Source organism: Lynx canadensis, chromosome D4, assembly GCF_007474595.2.
Source record: "Lynx canadensis isolate LIC74 chromosome D4, mLynCan4.pri.v2, whole genome shotgun sequence".
Taxonomy (NCBI): Eukaryota; Metazoa; Chordata; class Mammalia; order Carnivora; family Felidae; genus Lynx; species Lynx canadensis.
In genome coordinates, this window is record NC_044315.2 from 73,892,644 (window position 1) to 73,913,102 (window position 20,459).

Here is a 20,459-nt window from a genome sequence, read left to right on the forward strand (position 1 = left end):
CATCTTTGCATTTCCCCGGTCGGGGCAGTGGGGGCTGTGTGGGTTTCCTTCATTTCCCGATTGGCTCTTCTTCTGAATGTTGGCGGGAGATAAAATATTCCAGAGCTGAGCAAAGAGGGCACCGGAGTGACCCAGACCTAGGCTTGTAGCTGTGGGATGTTGGATAAATGACTTACATTCTTGGACTCTTGTTGCCTCACTTGTAAAATGGGGATACTGTGTATGTATGTTGGGGGACCCATCAGGAGGACTGAATAAGAAGCATTAAATGTGCGGACACTGGCGCCTGATGGGAAGTTAGCTGGGGGAGGGAGTCTGGACACCCCTGGGGGCCAGGCAGGAGGGCCGAGCGTAAGGCAAGACGGAGCAGCGGGCACTGTGGAAAACCAGGTATGGCAGCCCTAGCTGGCTGTGGTCATGTGGGCCTGAGTGCTGCTTACACATGCTGAAATCCAGCCTTCTTTGGGTGAAATCCTTGGTGTTTTTACATATTGACCGCATTGAAGTCCACCATCTGGTTTTGCCAGTTTGCAACTTCTTAGTAAGCACGCTCATCCAAAGGTGGCTGCTGTTGTCTTTCTTTTAGGTCCACAATCCTGAAATTCAAAAACCTTGAAAGCAGAAAGATGTTTTGTAATCGGTGAGGTGGCACAAGTTGGCCCGAAGGGAGAAGAGACTCATTGCGTCTTCACTGAGCCTCTGTAGGGCTGACCGCATACGTTTCACTCTGGAAGTATCACTGTGTGCTTGAGTCGGGGTCAGGGGGTGGGGTGTCTCCCCAGACCCTGCCAGGGTGTTTCAAAATACAGAACACATGCGCTACATTACCTTCCTAAACTTGGAAGGATTCTGAATTTGGAAACACATGTGTGCCAGAGTTTTGAACCTGCAGTATTCTAAGTAGGATTACTATTATTGTAAATGCTTTGACAAAGCCAGGAAAACGCATCTTCGACCAGTGCGTCCTTCCCATATCTGCAGCCTACTTCAGCTTCTGCATAGAGGTCCCCCCAATACCAGCCTAGTGGTCAGGAACCCCAGGTATTGGTCATTCAGTCCTCATGAGACTTCAGGCAGCTCCCTCCTGGCTCAGGCCCTGGGTCTCTCCATCTGAACCAGAACTTTATGATTTCTGAAATTTTCATTTGGTCAGCCTTATCTCCCTGTCCACCCCTGCCCCACCCCCACCCCCAAATAAAAAGAGATTAAGAACCAGTACTCTCTTGTCTCTCCCTGCTAGGAGGGTTGGGGGACAGAATATTTTAACATAATAGGATTTTCCCCCTCCGGTTGGTAGGAATAAATCTGCGGCTACTGTTTTATTGGAAATCCCAGATGAAAATAAAAATGGTGCAATTCAATCTCAGATTTAGCTGGTTACTTACTTTTCACTGAGTCCCCAGGGCCCTGTGGTTGCTGGGTTTGTGTTGGCAATGGGTGCTCCTCTGGATTTAAAGGGCCAAGCAAATTCCGGGGGTGGGGGCGGGGGGTGGGGTGGGTGGTCTGACTCCCTCTTACCACTAGGGGCAGATTTTCCCCACCTGGAAGAATGGAGCAGGGGTTTGTGCTAGCTCTCCCTTCCGTCTGGAGGCGGGTGTCGAGGGGGAGCTTGGTGGGGCATCAGTGGGTAGGGTCTGTGGTTTCCCCCATGGCTGATGGAGGTGTTTTGGGTTTCTTTTGCAGGCTGACGGAGCCAGTGCAGCTGGAAGGAAAAGCACGGCGAGCAGGTACACTCCCCGTGCCCATGGCTGTCCCCTTCCCTGCCCCCCCTCCCCGTTTCACAGCTGACAGCCACCTCTCTCTGGTCCTTCCCTTCCCCTGAAAGGGGGTGGGTGGTCCAGGCCAGCTCCCTTTGCTGGCAAGTATCCATACTTCCCCGGAGGATGTGCGGTCGTGGTCAGCACTTCGGAGCCCCACCGCCCCAGCCCCCGGTACCCTCTCTGAGCAGCCACGAATGGACCAAGGATGACTGGGTTCTGAACTGGCCTTTGGGCGCTCGAGCTGGGGCAGAGGACCGGGCTCGAATCCCATCTTGGCTGCCATGCGGTGACCTCCAGAGCAGCCTGCCCATCCCATCCTAGTCTGGAACTCGTGGCCCAGCTTGAGTCCTGTGCTCCTCTCCCTGAACTGCTCCCCCATCCCCCCACAGCAGGGGGAGGGGATACTCTGCGTAGCCAGACCAGGGCTGTGTCCTCACCCTGGGAGCTGGCAGGAGTTTGGACCGGGGGGGGGGGGGGTCCCTCAAGGAAAGCTGGGCGGTCATTCCCGAAGAAGGCGGGAAGAGATGCTGGATAGGCCCACGCTGCAGATGTCTGCCTCTGGTGGTGGCACAGGCAGGCACTTGGTACATGTCAGCGCTGTTTCTGCTGTCGCCGTGTTCCCTCAGGGAGGGCGGAGCTGGAGTGGCCAAATGACCTTTATGGGGGCCACTGGAGATAGGAGGAAGGCGAGGGACTGACGAGAGTTGGCTCTCCAAGCCACACACACCAGATCTGGACCGGGCTCTAGGATTACCTACTGGAGTTGGGGTCAGAGTATGAACGCCAGGCAGAGGAACTTTCCCTTTAGTCCACAACTGGTTCTTTAGAACGTTAAGAGATTTTTGTAGAAAAGAGAGGGTCTGTGGCCAAGTGAGTGTGAAGGACAGCGGGTTCAACAGAGGCAACAGATTTCTTTGCTGTGGGTCCTTTTCAGTCTCTCACCTGCTCACGTGTGCGCCTGACAACATCTGGGATGAGAATTCCGTATTTCTCCCAAGTTGTTTAACTGTGGAACCCTTTTATTGAAAGTTTGGCTGTGGAGCAAGGGTTCCTTGGAACGCACTTCGGGAAACGACGGGGAGCCATTGCTCTTTGAGAAAGAGTCACATGCTTGGCTCTGTGGTTTGGGAAGATCACCCCAGCAACCGTGTGCAGGGTGGATTGGAGGCGGCTAGAATGGAGGCAGAGATACCGGGCCGGAGGTCACCGTGACCCACACCACCCAGCACGGCCCGGCTCCCAGCCACTTCCCCGGTCTCCTCATGTGTCCGGCTCCCCCTTGCTCCCCCTGACCTCCTCTCAGTTTATCTACCCCCCTAAATCAGGGGTCGACCAGCTTTACCTGTGAAGGGCCAGATAGTAAATATTTTTACAGTTTGAAGACCATAGGTCTCTCTGGCAACTTCTCTGTCCCATCAGTGCCTGTGAAAGCACCATAGGTGATCCATAAATACCCAGTCTGTGGTTTGCCAACCCCTGGCCTCAGCTGACTCCTGCCTGAGAGCCTTTCCAGCTGCTGTTCCCTTTGGCTGGAATGTACTTTTCTCTGATCTTCCTTCACGTCTTGACTCCATCCTCCCCTGGGAGAAACCTTCCCTGCACCTCTCCTTCAAGGGCCTGTGGCCTGTGGCCTGTGTCCCTCATAGGCTGTTCACGCTCTGTATTTATCCCACGTATTTGTGTAATTTTCTCTGCCTCTCCCCTTAGGGTACCAGATCCATAGGCAGAAACCCCTAGCAGGCGCTCAGTGTTTGGGGGACGGATATCCCGAATGAGATGGGAGATGTGGGGATGATGTGGGGGTGGGGGGTAGACCACCAGGCTCAGGCCTGTGAACGCTGGCAGTGACACCTGTGGCCGGCAGCTGCCCAGCGCCTTGTGTTTGGCTGCTGGGCCCCTGGTCGTGGGATTTCGTGTAAAAGCAGTACATGGGGCGGCGGCAGTCCCTAGACTGGGGGTGCCTGGAAGTGCTTCCTGGATTGGATTGTCACGACTGGAAGGGGCCTCGGAGCTTGTCCAGTCCCACCCTCTCCCTGGACACTTGGGGAGGGACGGCCCTGCTCGGGGTCTTGTGATGAATAAGTGATGTCAGGCCTCGAACCTGCTAAAGCAGGGTGCTTTCGCCACTCAACAGTGCTGTGCTGGAGTGAGGGTCTGGCCAGCCTCTCCCACTGACCCCCATGTTTATTGAGCAGCTGTTCTGCTAGGCCCAGTGCCGTGTGTCAGAACTCAGACGGATTCGATGCTAAAGTAGTCATCCAGCAGACTCTTGAGTGTGGACAGAGGACGAGCCTCCATCTGTTTCTCAGGACTTTCATGCAGGTGTAGCTCTTGCCGTCACTTTCCGATGCATGAGTTTCTCCCACACCAGGTCAGAAGGCCGCAGGCAGGTTTCCCCATAGCAGCAGTGGCTGCCTGAAGTTCTGAATTGAGTCTTACCAGCCTCAGGCTGCCGTCAGAAGGAGAAGAGGTGCCTGGCCTGGTAAGGGGAAGGGGGGATGGCACGTGTACCATCAGTTTGCCCGGCCTCAGTAGACTGGGCTTGCACATACTCTGTGACAGAGCGCTATCCCCACAGTGCCAGAATATGCACCAGGAAGGGCCAGCTCAAGTCTTAGGGTCATGTGTGACTTAAAGAAGAAATTTCTAGTGGTAACAACTAGCATTCATTCAGCACTTCTGTGTCAGGCTCTGAGCTAAGTGATTCACATATATTAGATTATTGTTAACTGATGTAATCTTTATAATAGCCCTATGAAGGAGGTACTCTTATTATTTCCACTTTACAGAAGAGGAAACTGAGGCATGGAGTGCTTAACGGGCCTCAGGCTGCCCAGTTGGAAGTGAGCAGTAGAGCCGGGATGCCCACCCAGGTCTCACTTCTCTGATAGGTACACTTAACCACTGTTCCCTCCCACTTGTGAGGATGAAGTGGTCAGTTAACAGATGTTAGAGGAGCCTGTTAGGGGCTGGGGGCTGTGCCATTGGCTAGGTGCTTGTCAAGAAGCCAGGGACTTTGAAGGAGCTCAACCAGTGAGTTTATATTGATTCTATAATTAAAGCTAATAGAGCATCTTTGAGAGACCCAAACAGTGCTGTTGTATAGTGACCCAGCATTCAGTCTGAGAAGTGAATTATGCGTTAAATATCAGGAGAATATTAATGCAGGCCATAGCTGAGGCCACTTGCGAATTTGACCCTGGCCTTGCGTTAGATCGGCCAGGTGGGGTTTAGACACCTCGGCACTTTGCAGAGCATTAGACACATTTAGTCCCTGTTTCAGATGGAGAAACAAAGGCCTGAGGCTCCCTGAAGTCAGAGTTAGGCTATGCCACCCTGGCCAGGAATGACCTAGAAGGAGCCCCGGCCCTCTGACCCGGGCCTCCTCCCCCAGGTCCCGGCCGGGTCCCGGCGCACTCGGTTATTATGCCAAGGTCTGCTTTCTTCCCAGCGCCTGTCTTTTGGCCCAGAACGCCTAATTTTGTTACTTCTCCAGAGGGCCTCTGGCTAAACCCCAAAACCAACAGCACGGACTGCTAAGGAATTAGTGTTAAATTGAGGGGGACAAGGAGAGGTGGTGTTTCTGATCCTAAGAAACAGCCGAATGTGGTTTGGTTTACTTCTCTGTAACCCAACCTGGGTCGATTTTACAGGACCGGTGATCCCTGCACTTGAGGTCAGGGCTGACTTGGTGTGCAGGTTACAAACCACATAGCACAACTGTAGCCAGACTTCACTTATTCTGAGAGGCGTGGGGGCTGTGGGGCCTTAACTGTGGAAAATTCTAAAGAAAATGCAGTTTTTGTAACCAAGTAAACGTAGCTACAGGGTTGCTGTAATGAAGAATTATGCCTTTTTTGTCAGTTGAAGGTTTTTAGAGCTGATAGGGCTCTATAGATAATCTGGAGTAACTGTCTCATTTTCAGATAAGGAAACCAGGGATAGAAGAGGTTAAGGGACTCATTGCCTTGCTGTGTAGACCGGTTGCCTAACAAGCAATCAGGATCTTGTAAACAGAGAGATTTGGTCGGGAGTGGGGGGTTGGTGATAAGACCAAATCTCATGCATTCATTCCGCAAATACTTAGCGCCTACAAAGGGCCAGGATCTGATCTGGGTGCTGGAACAAAACAGAAATCCCTGGCCTTGTGGAACTCGTTTTCTAGTGAGAGTGGAGGCGATGTAATCAATACATACAATGTGTGGTATGTCATAGGCTAAACAGTGATGGGAGTGAGAGAGAAGCAGAATGGGGATTGGGAGAGCCAGAAGGAGTATCGCATCACCAGAAGGTGACATTTGAAAGGATCTGAAGAAAATGAGGGACTGAACCAAGCAGTCACTGGGGAGAAACACATTCAGGCAGAGAGAACAACAGGTGCAAAGGCCCTGGGGCAGTGATGTATAGATTGTGTTGGAGCAGGAGCAAGGAAGCTGATATGGCAGATAGCGCTTTGGAGGCTATCATCACGACTTTGGCCATTACCCTACGTGAGGTGTGGGGAGCCACTGGAGAGTTTGAGCAGAGGGATGGTATGATGTGATTTGGTTTTAAAAGGATCATTCTGGCTGCCAGAAGGTGAATAAACAGTAAGAGGCAGGATTAAAGAGGTGTCGCCAAGAGTTCAGGACAGGCAGGACCTTAAAAGGTAGCCTTGGAAGTGAGTTTCCGAAGGCTGTATCTTCTCAGGCCCGAGGAATCCAGTTCAGCAAAGCATTGTGTGAGTTCTGAATCCAGATAATGCACACTTCTCCATGGCTGGTCTGCCAGGTCACTTCCTCACCTTCTCTCTAGCCCCGCTGAGGGCCAAGCAGCTCATTAGCACCGTGCTGAGGAGCCCAGACTGCCTGGGTCCAGGTCCCAGGGCTACCCACTGCCTGGTTGTGTGACCTTGGGCTAGTTACACAATCTCCAGTTTCCTCATCTGGAAAATGGGAATTATATTAGACCTTCCCTCATAGTGTTGTCAGTGAAATAGTAATATGCATATGCCTAGCACAATGCCTGGCCCATAGTAGGTGTTCAGGAAACGTTTATTTTTATCACCGCCGTGCTGGATTCCCTTCCTAGGAGGAGATGACAGTGGGATGGCGATTGATTTCTTGTTGAGTCTGGACCCTGGAGAGAGGACTGGAGTCAGGGACAAGGGTGGGGGTGGAGCTCACATTTGTCAAGGGCTGACCCCCATCCAGTCACGCACAGATCTCCTTTGGTCCTCCCCTCTGAGGTAGTGATACTGTCCCTCCTCCTCAGAGGGAATTGAGGAATAGGCTTGTCCAGGGTCACACACGTCGTAAAATAGCTTTGGACGTAGCTGAGTCTCGGTCCTTCAGGCCAAGCTTTCTCACTGGTGGACCATTACTTAATCGGATCACCACGTGTGTGCAGCCGCATAATTATTATTATTATTACTTTTTAAAATTTTTTTTTTTCAACTTTTATTTATTTTTGGGACAGAGAGAAACAGAGCATGAACAGGGGAGGGGCAGAGAGAGAGGGAGACACAGAATCGGAAACGGGCTCCAGGCTCTGAGCCATCAGCCCAGAGCCTGACGCGGGGCTCGAACTCACGGACCGCGAGATCGTGACCTGGCTGAAGTCGGACGCTTAACCGACTGCGCCACCCAGGCGCCCCTATTATTACTTTTTAAAGAATACCTTCTTGTTGTTTCGCATTTTGGTTTTCAGCAGTAAAATCAAAGTATCCCTGAACAAATTAACTTCATTTGTACAAAAAACTCACAGTAGCAGTTGGCCCCGATGGTGGTCCCTGACCAGTACGATATTAGCAGAATGGATTATTAGAGCATGCTGGGTATATTTTAGCCAGGGCACATCTTTATCTTGATTCTAGGTTATGGTGCAGTTATTGGAGCTCGGATTTGGTTTCCAGAAATGTGTATGCTCACCATACCAAACTTGGGGCGAAGTCGGGCCACAAAATGCCGTAAAATTGCAGGCTGACTCTGGGGACCCTGGACCCATTCCACGAGGCCAGTGCTTTTTTGGTGGGCAGGGCTTCCTGTCTGCCTGATCAGTTACTGTTAAACCTAGGCTCTGCAGATAGGGCAGATTCCGGAAAATTCAGGCACGTCCTTAGGTTGCCCTCTGGAGACAGCCACAGAAATGCAAACTAATGCGCATCGAAAACGGTGAATCATTTTTGCCAAATGGCTTGCGGTGGTCGAGCAGAGGGAGGTGACTGGGGTCCCTAGGGAGCCCTGTGCTCAGTGCATGCACCCAGGAGTTTTCAGTGCACGCACCCAGAAGGAGCCTGAACAGATTCAGTAAGTGGCACCCCTGCACCAACCCGACCCGACCCGACCCTTTCAGGGCATTCAGAAGTCTCGCCTCGTCCTGAAGAGGCGCCATCTTGAGAAGGGTAACTCGGATCGTCCAACCCGGTTGGTTCTTGAGCCCCTTGATGTCAAAGGCCCTCGATCTGAGAAAACAGCTCAGGAAGTTTCCACAGCCTCACCGTTTGTCTGGCTCTGCTCACGGAACAGAAAAATTCTCACCCTTAGCTTGTGCTTCCTCCAGCTTTCCATGCAAAGCGTGATGCTTAAGAATGCCCTTATGCTCCAAACCTACCTTCCTGCTCACTGCCGCCTTCGCATCCTGCAGTGAACTGGGCTGCAGTGTGTCCTCCTCCCCCTCCTCATCGCTGCTGCCTGGGGAGGGGGGCGGCCATGCCCACCACTTCTTCTGTTTTCTGGGGCTGAAAAATCGCCCCTCTGCATTCAGTTAGGAGTACTCCATCATTGGCCTACGAGCTGATATTTTTCATAGTTTGGCCAAACTTTCCACGTTTTTGTCTGGCAAGTACTTGGTAAGGTTGGGAGAAAAGAACTAACATTTATGGAGCCCCACTATGTGTGAGGTGTTGTGTTGGGTGCCTCGTGTACATCTCTGTCCTTGAATCTTCTAAACAACTCTTAGTGGTTTGCATTAACTTCACCAGCTTCCATGCGAGGAGAGCAGGGCGTAAGTAGGTTAGAAAGCTTGGCAACGGCTCAGCGTCTAGTTTATTACCCCCGAACACCTTGGGAAGACGTGGACCACGTTAGGGGCACATTGGCGGCCGAAGGGCAGCTCCGGGCATCAGCTGTCAGTGTGGGCAGGATGTTGGAGCAGAGGGGTCCTGCTGGGAAGCTTCTTTACCTTTCATTCCAAGGAGAAAGTGGCCAGAGGAGCTCGGCGTCAGAGAGAAAGAGAGATAGTAGCTAAGTCTCGGCCTCAGTAGGGAATCATATCGGTGCCAGAGGGAGCGTAATTTTTCTCTGTTCTCACATCAGCCAGCGTGACGACCAACGTAGGAGTCGTCTCGGTCATCGCTGGTTGAGTCGGCTGCTCTCTGGGGTCTGCATGGGACCCTGCAGGTGCCCCAGAGGGTCTCTGCAGGACTGCGGGCAGGGACTCTGCTGTGACCCCCCCCCCCCCTTCCCCACCTGCCAGCGGAGGGAATGCTGTCCGAGTAAGAAATCCTGAGTCTGCAGTGTCCCCGACAGTTGGGTGAGGAGAAACTCAGAAAGGTGAGTCTTGGGAGAGCAGTGCACCTTGCTCACGGTTCCGAATTGTACCATCGCTACACCCATTGGACGAGGAATGCAGCGTGTCTCTTTAAAATGCTGTTAGCAGTAATTCTTTTTAATGACCTGGGCCAACCTTCCCTGTGCCATGACACCCGTAAAAGAAGTTCCCAGCTGTCCCCGGAGGGCCCCATCCTGCTAAATGTCGGAGTTGGTGACTTGACAGCATTGCTCAAGACTCCTGCTTTTCTCTATTTTAGGTTTAAATTAACCAGGGAATTAACTCTTAATATTTAAATCTTCATGCTGTCTTTCGGAACTGCAGTATTACCCAGCGTCGTGGCTGACTGACAACATACATTGAAGAAAATTAAGTGCCTACGAATTATCTCAAACTAATGATATATTTATGCATTGTAGGTTATTTTGAATTTCTAGACTGTTAAGAGTTGTTTAATAGGTTAATAGTTTTAATCTATTAATCTAATCTTTTCTGCTTGACTATTTATTAAAATATATCAGTGATACATGACAAATGGAAGCACAGATAATTCTGAGGGTTATTAAGGCATGGGCGATGTGAAGATTTGAAACACGGGTAGAATAGTAAACACACGGGCCTCGTTATCAGGGTTTGTGGAAACTGGGGTTTTGCTCTAGGGGTCTCTCTCTTGGTCCTTCCTGGCTGGTGGAAGCCGCAGTCTCTAACCTGGTTACGATTCCTGTCCTCGTCACTGAAAGCAGGAGACCCTGTGTCCAAAGGCCGTATGTGAACAGCAGCCATTTTAGAAGACTTCAAGGAGAGTTAGAGGTCAACAGTGAACAAAAAGCCCAAGCACATTTCTCTGTGGCAGACGTGGAACTCCTCGTTCCTTAATTTTATCGCGTTTCTATGTTGCTGTTTGAAGCATCTTAACATGTACCCCTGTCTGTCCGGATGCTGAGGATACAGTAGGAGATGAGGGGATGTACTCGTCTCTTGGAATTTCTGGTCCATCAGTCGTTAATTTGTTCATTCATTCAACAGGTGTTTTGTTGTCGTTGTTTTTAGTCGTCTCTTCTTTTGAGAAGAGAAACAGGGGGCGCCTGGGTGGCGCAGTCGGTTAAGCGTCCGACTTCAGCCAGGTCACGATCTCGCGGTCCGGGAGTTCGAGCCCCGCGTCAGGCTCTGGGCTGATGGCTCAGAGCCTGGAGCCTGTTTCCGATTCTGTGTCTCCCTCTCTCTCTGCCTCTCCCCCGTTCATGCTCTGTCTCTCTCTGTCCCAAAAATAAATAAATGTTGAGAAGAGAAACAGAAGTCCTCCAAGTGATTCAAAGCCCAGGCGTTAGAGTTGGGCAGATCTGATTGAATCCCATTCTGTCACTAGGAAGCTGTGTGGCCATGAAAAAGTCACTCTGTTTCTCTGATTCTCAGTTTTCTTATCTTAAAGCAAAACTACCCGGCCTGTCAGGCGCTTGTGATATGCCTGGCATCAGTGGGACGGTGCATGGATCCGGTGTGAAGCACCATGCCTGGCATGTCACAGCCACCCAGTACGCCACAGGGGCCCTTGTCCTCACTCCCTCATTGTGGTACCGTTGCCGTTCTCACCTCCACCTTCACGCTGGCGTATCTATCTCCGGTGATTGTCTGCTTGTGTCGTTCAGCAGACATTAGCTGTCATCTGCTGGGAGCCGGGCACGGGGATACAAAATGGCAGTGGGGTAGAGCCCTTACCCCTGGAGGTCTCTCCCAAGCACGTGGAATCAGAGAGCACATTCAGAGCAGGAGCCGTTTAGAAGCAGAGGGGGCACTCTCAGAAACCACAGGGCTGAGGCTGCAGGCTCCCTGATGGATGTCAGAGAGAGCAGCCACTGGGGAGCCCAGCGCCCCATCTTGGGCCCTGCAGCCTCAAGAGCAGGTGTCATTTTGCAGGACAGATCATCACTTGGTGCACCTTGGACTTTCATGTCTTCTATGTTAGCAATATCTCAACAAAACTGGAGGCCCCGTGTGCTCAGAGAAGAGCAGGGAGTCCGGTGTGGCCAGCAAGGGGGTGTGTTAGCAGATGAGGCCAGCGGGCGCTTGGAGCATGTCGCAGGGAGCCCTGAGGGTTGGGACGAGGGCTCTGGCTGTTATTCCGGCTGAGATGTGGAACCACAGTGGGTTTGGGGCCTAGAGGTGACATCACCTGGCTTGTTTGGACGGGGTCGCCTTGGCAGCTCTGTTGAACGTCGACATCGGGGCGTTGGGCAGGGGTAGGAGCAGGAGACGGGCTGTGAGGTATGGGGGTGTGGTTGTGTGTGGTTATGGCAGCAAGACAGGAGGCAGGGGAAGGCAGCTGGGACCAGGGGGTGGTCAGGTGCTGGGAAAGAGTAGCCAGGTTCTGGACATACCTTAAAGGGGGAGTTGACAGGATCTGCCAGTAGAGGTTAGTTCCAGAGCCGGGGCCCGAGAAGCTGGAGGGATGTAATTGCTACTAACTGAAATAAAGTCTGCAGTTATTTGATGGTGGCATCGTGGACTGCAAGCTGTAGTGGGATGGGAGTCAGAAGGATAGTTGTCTTGACTTGGGGGGAGGTATGTTACAACAGCTCAGTTGGGGCCTGTTAAATATGGGTCCCTGTGGGGCATCCAGGAGGAGGTGTCCAGCAGGCAGTTTTGTGTGTGCAGGTCTGGAGTTTGGGGGGAAGTCCACGCTGGAGACAGAATTCGAGATTCATCATCGCATTGTTAATATTTAAAAACATGAGTCTGGATGAGATCACTTTAGGGAGTGAGTGTGGATAAAGATGGAAGAGGTTCTAGAACTGATCCTTGGGGCATGTCAGTATATAAGGGTTGGGCTGGTGAAGAGGAATTAGCAGAAGATAGAGGAGGGGCCACCAGGCAAGCACAGAGCCAAGAGGAACAAAGAGCTGGACAGAGGAGAGAGGGAGGAGCTCGTCCAGGGCTACTGACAGAGGACAAGGTCGCTGAGGACGGGAAGGGACCGTAGGCTCCAGGAGCATGGAGGTCACCAGGGGCCTTGGGAAGAACAGCCCTGGTGGAACGGGGGAGGCAGAAGCCTCATTGGACTTGGAAGCATTGCCAAGGAGGGCCCTGCTGACTCCCGAATAGGAAGAATCCTTTGCTCTTAGATCATCGGTAGGTAGGCACTTGGGTAGCGCAGGAGGACTTGGTCAGCGGTCAGCCCGTGCATCAGGGTAAATGCTGACCCTGAAGTCATGGCTGGATGTGCATTAATTCTTTTAACACCCCGTGCATTTGTGGAGAGTGTGTTTAAGCTCAGCTTGAGGCTACTTAACCCTCATTCCTAATGAGTGGAGTCTTTTAATGAAGTTTTATTCTAGAGGGAGTTAACTAAGTCATTATTTACACACTGATTAGAGATCCGCCCCCTCCCCCACCACCCTTAACATTGTTTCCGGTGGCTCAAGTGCCAGAGTGAAGAGGCAGTGGCCTTTGCAGGAGGTGGGTGGTCCTCAGGCAGAGCCTCAGGGCACACGGATTCACTGCTCCCCGCCCTGTGCGAGGAGACCCTTACCCTGCTGGGTGGAGGTCCAGCCTCTACCGCTGCCTTAGATTCCGAGTCCCTCGTCATGCAGGTGGGAAAACCGAATCAGGCAGGGGTAGGACTGATCTCCGGTGTGCTGAGGATCCCTCGTAAGTACCGTGACCTGGCAGAGCTTCAGGCATTAGCATTTTTGGTGGAATGATGAAGAAATTATACCCGCAAGCAAGCAAAGTTGTCTGACTCCTGGGCACATGACGTCATCTGAAACTCCTCCTCCCACACGGCCAGAAATGGCATGGCCTTTGGGTCCCCGGTCCACTGATGCAGGGTTTCGTGGGAACAGCACCCGGATAGGAGTCGGGAAAATTGTTTCTGGTCACTGGAAGGTGCGTGACCTCGCGCGTGCCCTTCGTTCACAGTGTTGATTGAGTTGCTGCGGCGCACGGGGCGGCGGTGCCGGGGCTGGGCCTCGTTCTGTGCTTCAGTGTCTGCATCTGGCTGCAGGGCTCTTGTGGATGCCAGATGGGGTGGGGCGGGCCCAAGCACTTGAAGAGCCATCTGGCAAAACCCAGAGGAAGAGATTTGTTTCTGAAACTTTCCCAGGCAGGCTCTGCGGGCACATTGGACCGGCCGCACGCGGCGCTGGGGATGAGTAAGAACGAAGCAGAAGAAGGCTGAGGGTGGTGGAGGGCGGTGGTTTGCAGACTTAATTGCGGTGGAGCGGGTTCTTCAGAGTCTAACACAGGGAGGGTATTAGTCTCCTGCGGCTGCTGTAACAAATTACCACAAGCTGGGGAGCTTAAAACAGAAGCTTGTTCTCTCACACTTTTGGAGGCTCCAGGGGACAATCTGTTCTTTGCCTCTTGCAGCTCTCGTGTCTGTAGCCTTCCTCGACCTGTGGCTGCGTTTCTCTAATCTCTGCCTTGGTGGTCATGTTGCCTTCTCTTGTCTGCACTGTCCCTTCTTCTGTCTGTCTTACAAGGACATTGGTCCTTGCATTTAGGGTCCACCTAAGGTAATTCACAATGATCCCGTCTTAAAGTCCTAAAATTAAATACATCCATCTGCAAACAGGCTTTTTCCAAGTCAGGTCACATTCATAGGTTCTGGAGATTAAGATGTGGGCATATCTTAGGTGGGGGGGGGGGGAGGGCACCATTTACCCCACTACAGAGAGAAAGAAGCACGTATATGTAGTACATCAGGCTAAAATCAAAGAGAGAGTAGGGGTCTTGGAGCCCACTCAACACCACTCTTTTCACTCAGGCCTCATTCAGTCCTCTGGACCATTGCTGTGGAACTCTTAAGCCTCCAAGGAACACACTTTGAGAACCATTGCTCTAATGAGGGGTCACCGTTCTTAGGGGGCAAGGAGGCCACTTGGTCTGGCTTCTCTCTTGGCCTCTGGCATGAGCAGTAACCAGTGACCACAGACGGTATATTCTTGCCGAGAAATATCCTTTTAGTGCCTGACTTTAGATTTTATGTTGAAGTGTGACTCAGGTTAAATATAAAATTCATAGCATATCTTGAGCAACTATTTTGTAGTTATCTATATATAAATCTATTTTACAGCGACACAAATAGAATAGATTATGGAGTGTCAGCATGTAGATAGATTCCGAGTGCTTTTTCACTAATATACCTAATGATTCGTGCTGAGAATATCCAAGGGCTCCACTGTACATTTAAATGGATATAATTAAAATAATGAGCTCTATTTTAAAAAATGATATATGAAAAAAAAATTTTTAAAGAAGTTAGAAGATACTACACCACTAATTCAAAGTGATATAAGTACTTCGGTGATTCCATTGTTATTAGGACACCTAATTAAATGCAAAGCACCCGAGAAAAGCAACATTTGGGCTTGTAAATCTACAGCATGGAGCCCCGGGAGAAGTTGCCAGTGTCCTTGGTACCTCCAGGGCTCGGGGATATCCCATTTAAGGGAGTGCCTTTTGGGGGACAGGATAGCTCATGTAGCTCGCAGAGTAAGAGTCTCCTGTGTGGGGGCGGATGGGCGTTCAGAAAGGGGGTCTGACTCCACTTCCAGCAGATAAGAAAGGCCTCCCAGAGGTGAGGATGTCCTCATGAATCAGTGATGTCATCATCATGGCAGGTGCCATATATGGAAATCTACTTTGCCCCAGCTCCCCGGCTCATCTCTCACCCCCACATTGGCAAGGATCATGGTCCCTCTTTAACAGACAAGGAAACTGAGGTTCAGAGGGGGAGCCCAGCCCGAGGTCACAGGGCGTGTGAATGCCCAGCCTGTCTGATTCCAGCAACTCCTCCCTCCCACCAGGACGTCCTGATGCTGGCAGGGGTGCCTAAGAGCAGGAAAGGACACTGAGTCTGTTTGGGTGGGTGGACAAGCATTCGTAGTTCTCAGGCTGAGTTTCCAGGTGTCGGCAGTGAATTGAGGGTATTTCAGGGGGAGGGTCTGTTCTGTTCCCTCTCCGTGACCTCAGTTGTGGGGAGCACAAGCAGGCTGGACCCTTCATCTCCACTGGGCCTCTTTGCTGTCCTGGGGAACACATCTGCCCTGTGCTTGGGGCTTAACCCTTTGTGCAGGCAGGTTCAGGACCAGCCAGGGCCAAGCCAGAGGGAATCCTCAGCTACCAGCCTGCCTAGCAGCCCCCCTGAGACCCACGGGCTTTGTTCTTGCCGGGCTGGCATTCGGGTTCAGACAGGGTCCCCGAGCTCCACCCCTGTGCCCAGTGAGCCAGCAGGATTGGTGGTTAGCATCCCCGTGGTCCGTCTCTGTCAGGGAGCAGCGACATCAGCAGCTGTCACCGGTTCCCATGGGCATGATCACCTCTGCTGTATGAGTCACTCTAGATGAGGTCCTGGATTTACATTTTTGTGGTTGATCTTCACAATACCTTTTGAGCCGATACGGGGCTCCCCACATCACTTATGTGGAAACAGGCTCAGAGAGGGTCAGGGGCTCACTCAGGGTCACCAGCTGGGATGTGATGGTGATGGGATTTAAACCCCTGTGGATTTACCTCCACAGCCCCTGCACGTCTGTGCCATGTAAGACCCTTCCCCTGTGTCCTCTGCATGCTTCCCTCCCCTGCACCCCTACATAAGACCATAGATATGTGTAGGACATCTCCACTGGGGCCACCTTGCAGACATTGCCTTGTCTCTGCCTCACAGCGCTGTGAGGTTGGTGCTGTGTTTATCCCCATCGTACAGGTGTGAAGACTGAGGCTTAGGGGATTGGAGTCGCTTGTGCAGGAACCCACAGCTTGGTGGTGGCGGTTCCAAAATTGGCCGTGGGACCATCCAGCTTCAGAACCTCCCATCTTAGTTCGTCACATGGGGTTCCTGCCAGGCTCTCTGCCCGCCTCTGCTCTGGTGCCCCAGCACCAGGGAGACCTCGCTCCCAGGACATCCCCTTCTGTTGTGGCTGGCTGCAGACTGTCCTCCCTTCCTGAAGCCATAGCTATTCCCTGGTCACTTCTTAGACCTGCGGCTCCCGTGGCTCCTGGGGCCTCACTGAACTAAGAGGCTTTTTTGTCCTGTGATGACTTTTTTTTTTTTTTAACATTTATTTATTTTTGAAAGACCGAGATCGAGTACAAACGGGGGAGGGGCAGAGAGAGAGAGGGAGACGCAGAATCTGAACCAGGCTCCAGGCTCTGAGCTGTCAGCAAAGAGCCCGACGCAGGTCTCAGATCCACAAACTGTGAAATCATGATCTCATGATCTGAGCTGAAGTTGGATGCTTAGCCGACGGAGCCACCCAGGTGCCCTTGTCCTGTGATGACTCTTAAACACAGCAGGGAGTGGGTAGGCTTATCCCTTCCCAGGGGCACTGGTCCTCAGCAAGGGGGCTCTGGTTCAAGATACCCCCTTGGAGGAAGCAGCAGCCAGAAAAGTCAGGCAGTCTGCCTTCCTCTGGCTTACCCACTAGCACCACGGTTTGGACTGTTCTAGATGCAGAAGGTCAAAGAGTGGGTGGTGTGGGAGCTGCCAGAGGCAGCTGGGCAGGCTTCCCTCTGTAGGTTTCTCCCCGAGTCTCAGCGCACCGTGGCTAAGACCCAAGATGCCTACGTCTAATTTTGGTTTCATGTCTTACTACCCGTGTAACTTGGATCAAGTCACTTTTCTCAGTGCCTCTGTTTCCTCATCTGTAAAGCAGAGATAATCCCAGGACTTCTTCACCATTTGTTAACCGAGATGAAAGAGATGAAAAGAGTCCGTATATTAGAACAGTCCCGGCACATAAAAAGCAACTTCAGTGTTTCTTCAGTAAGTAAAAGAAATGAACACTGAGGCGATCGAACCATCCCGATCTGTGTTTCCTGATGCAGAGAAGGGTAAGAACCCAAAGAGTGTATGGTGGCCCTGATGTGGCACACGCCGGGAGGAGGCGTCACTGGGCCCACTGAGTGCGAAGGATGCCGTAACAGTTCGTCATTATTAAGAATAGTAATGATGACCATGTCTTGATAGCTGTTACAGGCCAGCCACTATGCTGAGTGTTTTGTTAGTTGATTGAAATCTGCCTGCCAATCCTGTTAGCTCCATTTTGCAGATGGGAAAACTGGGGCGTGGAGGTTGGGCAGCTGGTGGCTCAAGTCACACAGCAGGGAGGTGCCTGACCGGACAGCCCTGGCTCCTGGCTGGTTCCCCACAAGCCTGCCTTTTTTTAAGACATTTTCTTTCTAACGTTTATTTATTTTTGAGAGAGACAGAGAGCGAGCAGAGAGAGGCAGAGAATCCCAAGCAGGCTCTGTGCCATCAGCGCAGAGCCCGATGCGGGGCTTGAACACAAACCAGGAGATCATGACTTGAACTGAAATCAGGACTCAGACGCCCAACTGACTGAGTCACCCGGGCCACTCCCAGCCTACCTTTTCACTCTGGCTTGGTCCATCTGAGTCCTGAGCAGTAGTCAGCTCGAGCTGCCATTACAGAAGACCACAGACCGGGTGGCTTGGACAACAGAAATATATTGTCACACGGTCCTGAAGAGTGGAAGTCTGAGATCACAGTGCCAGCACAGTTGGGTTCTGGTGAGAACCCTCTTCCTGGCTTACAGACAGCCACCTTCTCTCTGTGTCCTCACGTGGTGGGGAGACAGAGATTTCTCTTCCTGTTCTGTCAGATTAGGTCCCTATAACTTTATTTATTAACCTTAATTATCTCTTAAAGACCCTGTGTCCAGCTGTAGTTGTGTTGGGGATTAAGAGTTCACCATACAGGGGCGCCTGGGTGGCTCAGTCAGTTAAGTGTCCGACTTTGGCTCAGGTCATGATCTCACAGTTCGTGGGTTCAAGCCCCACGTTGGGCTCTGTGCTGACAGCTCGGAGCCTGGAGCCCGCTTCAGATTCTGTCTCTCTCTCTCTCTCTCTCTCTCTGCCCCTCCCCTGCTCTCTCTTTCTCTCTCTGTCTTTCTCAAGAATAAATAAACATTAAAAAAAAAAAAAAGATTTCACCGTACAAATTGGGCAGGTCAGGGACACAGTTCAGTGCATACTAGGACCTCCCCAGTGGCCTTTTGCTGTCCCCTCCTCATTAGCTGGGACCCTCCTCCTCTCTTTGCTCAGTCACCAACCTGCGAGAAAGTTCAGAGCTGGGAGGGACAGTGAATGTGATAAAAACTCATGCTCCTGTGACAGATGGAGCTGTTGAAGCCCAGAGAAGAGAAAAGTCTTGTCCAAAGTCCTACAACAAGCCCACTTCAGATCCAGGGTCAGAACCCGGGTCCCTGCCTCCCAGCCTGGCACCTCCACGAAGCTCGGTTGGCATGCTAGTGGGCTTGCCTGAGTGTGCTTCAAGTGTGGGCCTTCAAGTTCAGTCCAGAAGCTTCTCTGAAGCAGTGGAGAGGGCCGGATGTGACAGGGTGGCATCCCTGGGCTGGCACGTGATGTGATCTCCCAGTGTGGCACACCTTGGCCTCAGTACCTCAGAGGTGGGAGTGATCGTGATGATCCCCTTGCCAGAAGGCTCCCCCTTATGATAACACAGAGAGTCACGTTGAACCGCTGTGTTCAAGAGATGTCAAGGCTTCATGCCTTGGCCTGCCACCTGTCTTGTGTGTGGCCCTGGGCAAGTCCCAGTTGTGCTCTGGGCCACAGTGTGCCCCCCCATAAAGGAGGTTCGGTGGTCTGTGCCCTCCCTGCCCACCTCAGTATTGAGCTCATTACCTTGAGAATGTTTTCTGGTATTTGCAGAGCCACGTGGAAGCCAGAATGGTAAGGTCTGAGTGAGGCTTTTGGCTTGTAGTCTCCCGTCCGTGAGATGGAACAGGGAGGGGCTTGGATGAATCTTCAGCCCTTCCACCAAGGAGGGAAGGGAACAGCACTGGGCACTTTGTACCCATTAAGCCACTTAAACCCTTGCTGTCCAAAGTGCAGGTCGAAGACCAGCAGCATCCTCCTTGCTGCACGCTTGGTAGAAAAGCAGAATCTCAGGACGCCTGGCTCACGGTTTGTGAGATTGAGCCCCGTGTCAGGTTCTTTGCTGTCAGCTCAGAGCCTGCTTGGGTTTCTCTCTCTCTCTCTCTCTCTCTCTCTCTCCGTCCCTCCCCTGCTCATGCTCTTCTCTCCCTCTCAACAATAAATAAACATGAAAGAAAAAGAAAGAAAGAAAGAAAAGAAAAGAAGAAAGAGAGAGAGAAAGAGAGAAAGAAAGCAAGAAAAGCAGAGTTTTAGGCTAAACCCCAGATCTGCTGAACCAGAATCTGCATTTTACCAAGATTCTCAGCTGATTGATGTGCGTATCAAACCTGGAGAAGAACTGATTTCAACCACCCGTAGCTGCCCTAGTAGGTCTTTTCTAACCCCAGTTACAGGAGTTACTGGGCACGTTTAGACCTCTTTAGATCTGTAAAATGAGTGGCGTTGGAGCCATACTAGCCCAATGGTTTTCAAACGGTGTTCCTCGGAGCCCTGGGGTTCCCTGGAGGACCCATAGGGGCCGCCATGGGTGCCGGTGCTTCAAGGTGAGATTCACGGAGAAATGGGTCTGTCACTAAACATTTTGCAACCCCCTGGGCTGGTGGGCTCCCAGATGGGTCTGGGGGCTGGCACGGGGTCCACGCTGAACAGACTCTCTTCTTTCCCAGGGAGCGCTTGAAGCGCAGCCAGAAGAGCACCAAGGTGGAGGGGCCCGAGCCCGCGCCGGCCGAGGCCTCCCTGAGCGCCGAGCAGGGAACGATGACGGAGGTGAAGGTGAAGACAGAGCTGCCTGACGACTACATCCAGGAGGTGATCTGGCAGGGGGAGGCCAAGGAGGAGAAGAAGGTGGTCAGCAAGGACGGGCCAGGCGACGTGCCCGCCGAGATCTGCGTGGTGATCGGTGGCGTTCGTAACCAGCAGACCCTCGGTGAGTGCCTCTCCGTGAGGGTCAGGGCCGGGACCCGGGCGTGGGGTCAGAGTCCTGGAGAGAAGAGTCCTGCCTGTCCTTGGCTGAGAGAACCTTAGGTGGCTCTGCTTTGCCCTCGGGGAAGGACGTAGGCTCCTTAGACCTGCCTCTTGCTTGGACAGTTGTAGTCTGGACCTCTTCTTTCCTTCCCTGACATGCCAGAGCCCTATCTGTGCTTTAAGACTTGCTCGGGTCAGATGCCCGGAACTTTCTGTAGGTGTGGCAAATCCCTCATGGCGTGGGCTCCCGTGCCCCAGGTAGGTCTAGCACCACCACGTCGCTCGTTG

General features: G+C 52.2%; 1 protein-coding gene across 1 annotated transcript in view; it reads left to right on the top strand.

The window, feature by feature from the left end:
• Positions 1 to 20,459, top strand: part of ZNF618 (zinc finger protein 618) — a 198,628-nt gene that overhangs the window by 112,864 nt on the left and 65,305 nt on the right. The window contains exons 3-4 of the mRNA XM_030292839.1: positions 1,684 to 1,727; positions 19,874 to 20,133. Coding sequence (XP_030148699.1) covers positions 1,684 to 1,727; positions 19,874 to 20,133 — 304 coding nt within the window. The remainder of the gene's footprint in view (positions 1 to 1,683; positions 1,728 to 19,873; positions 20,134 to 20,459) is intronic.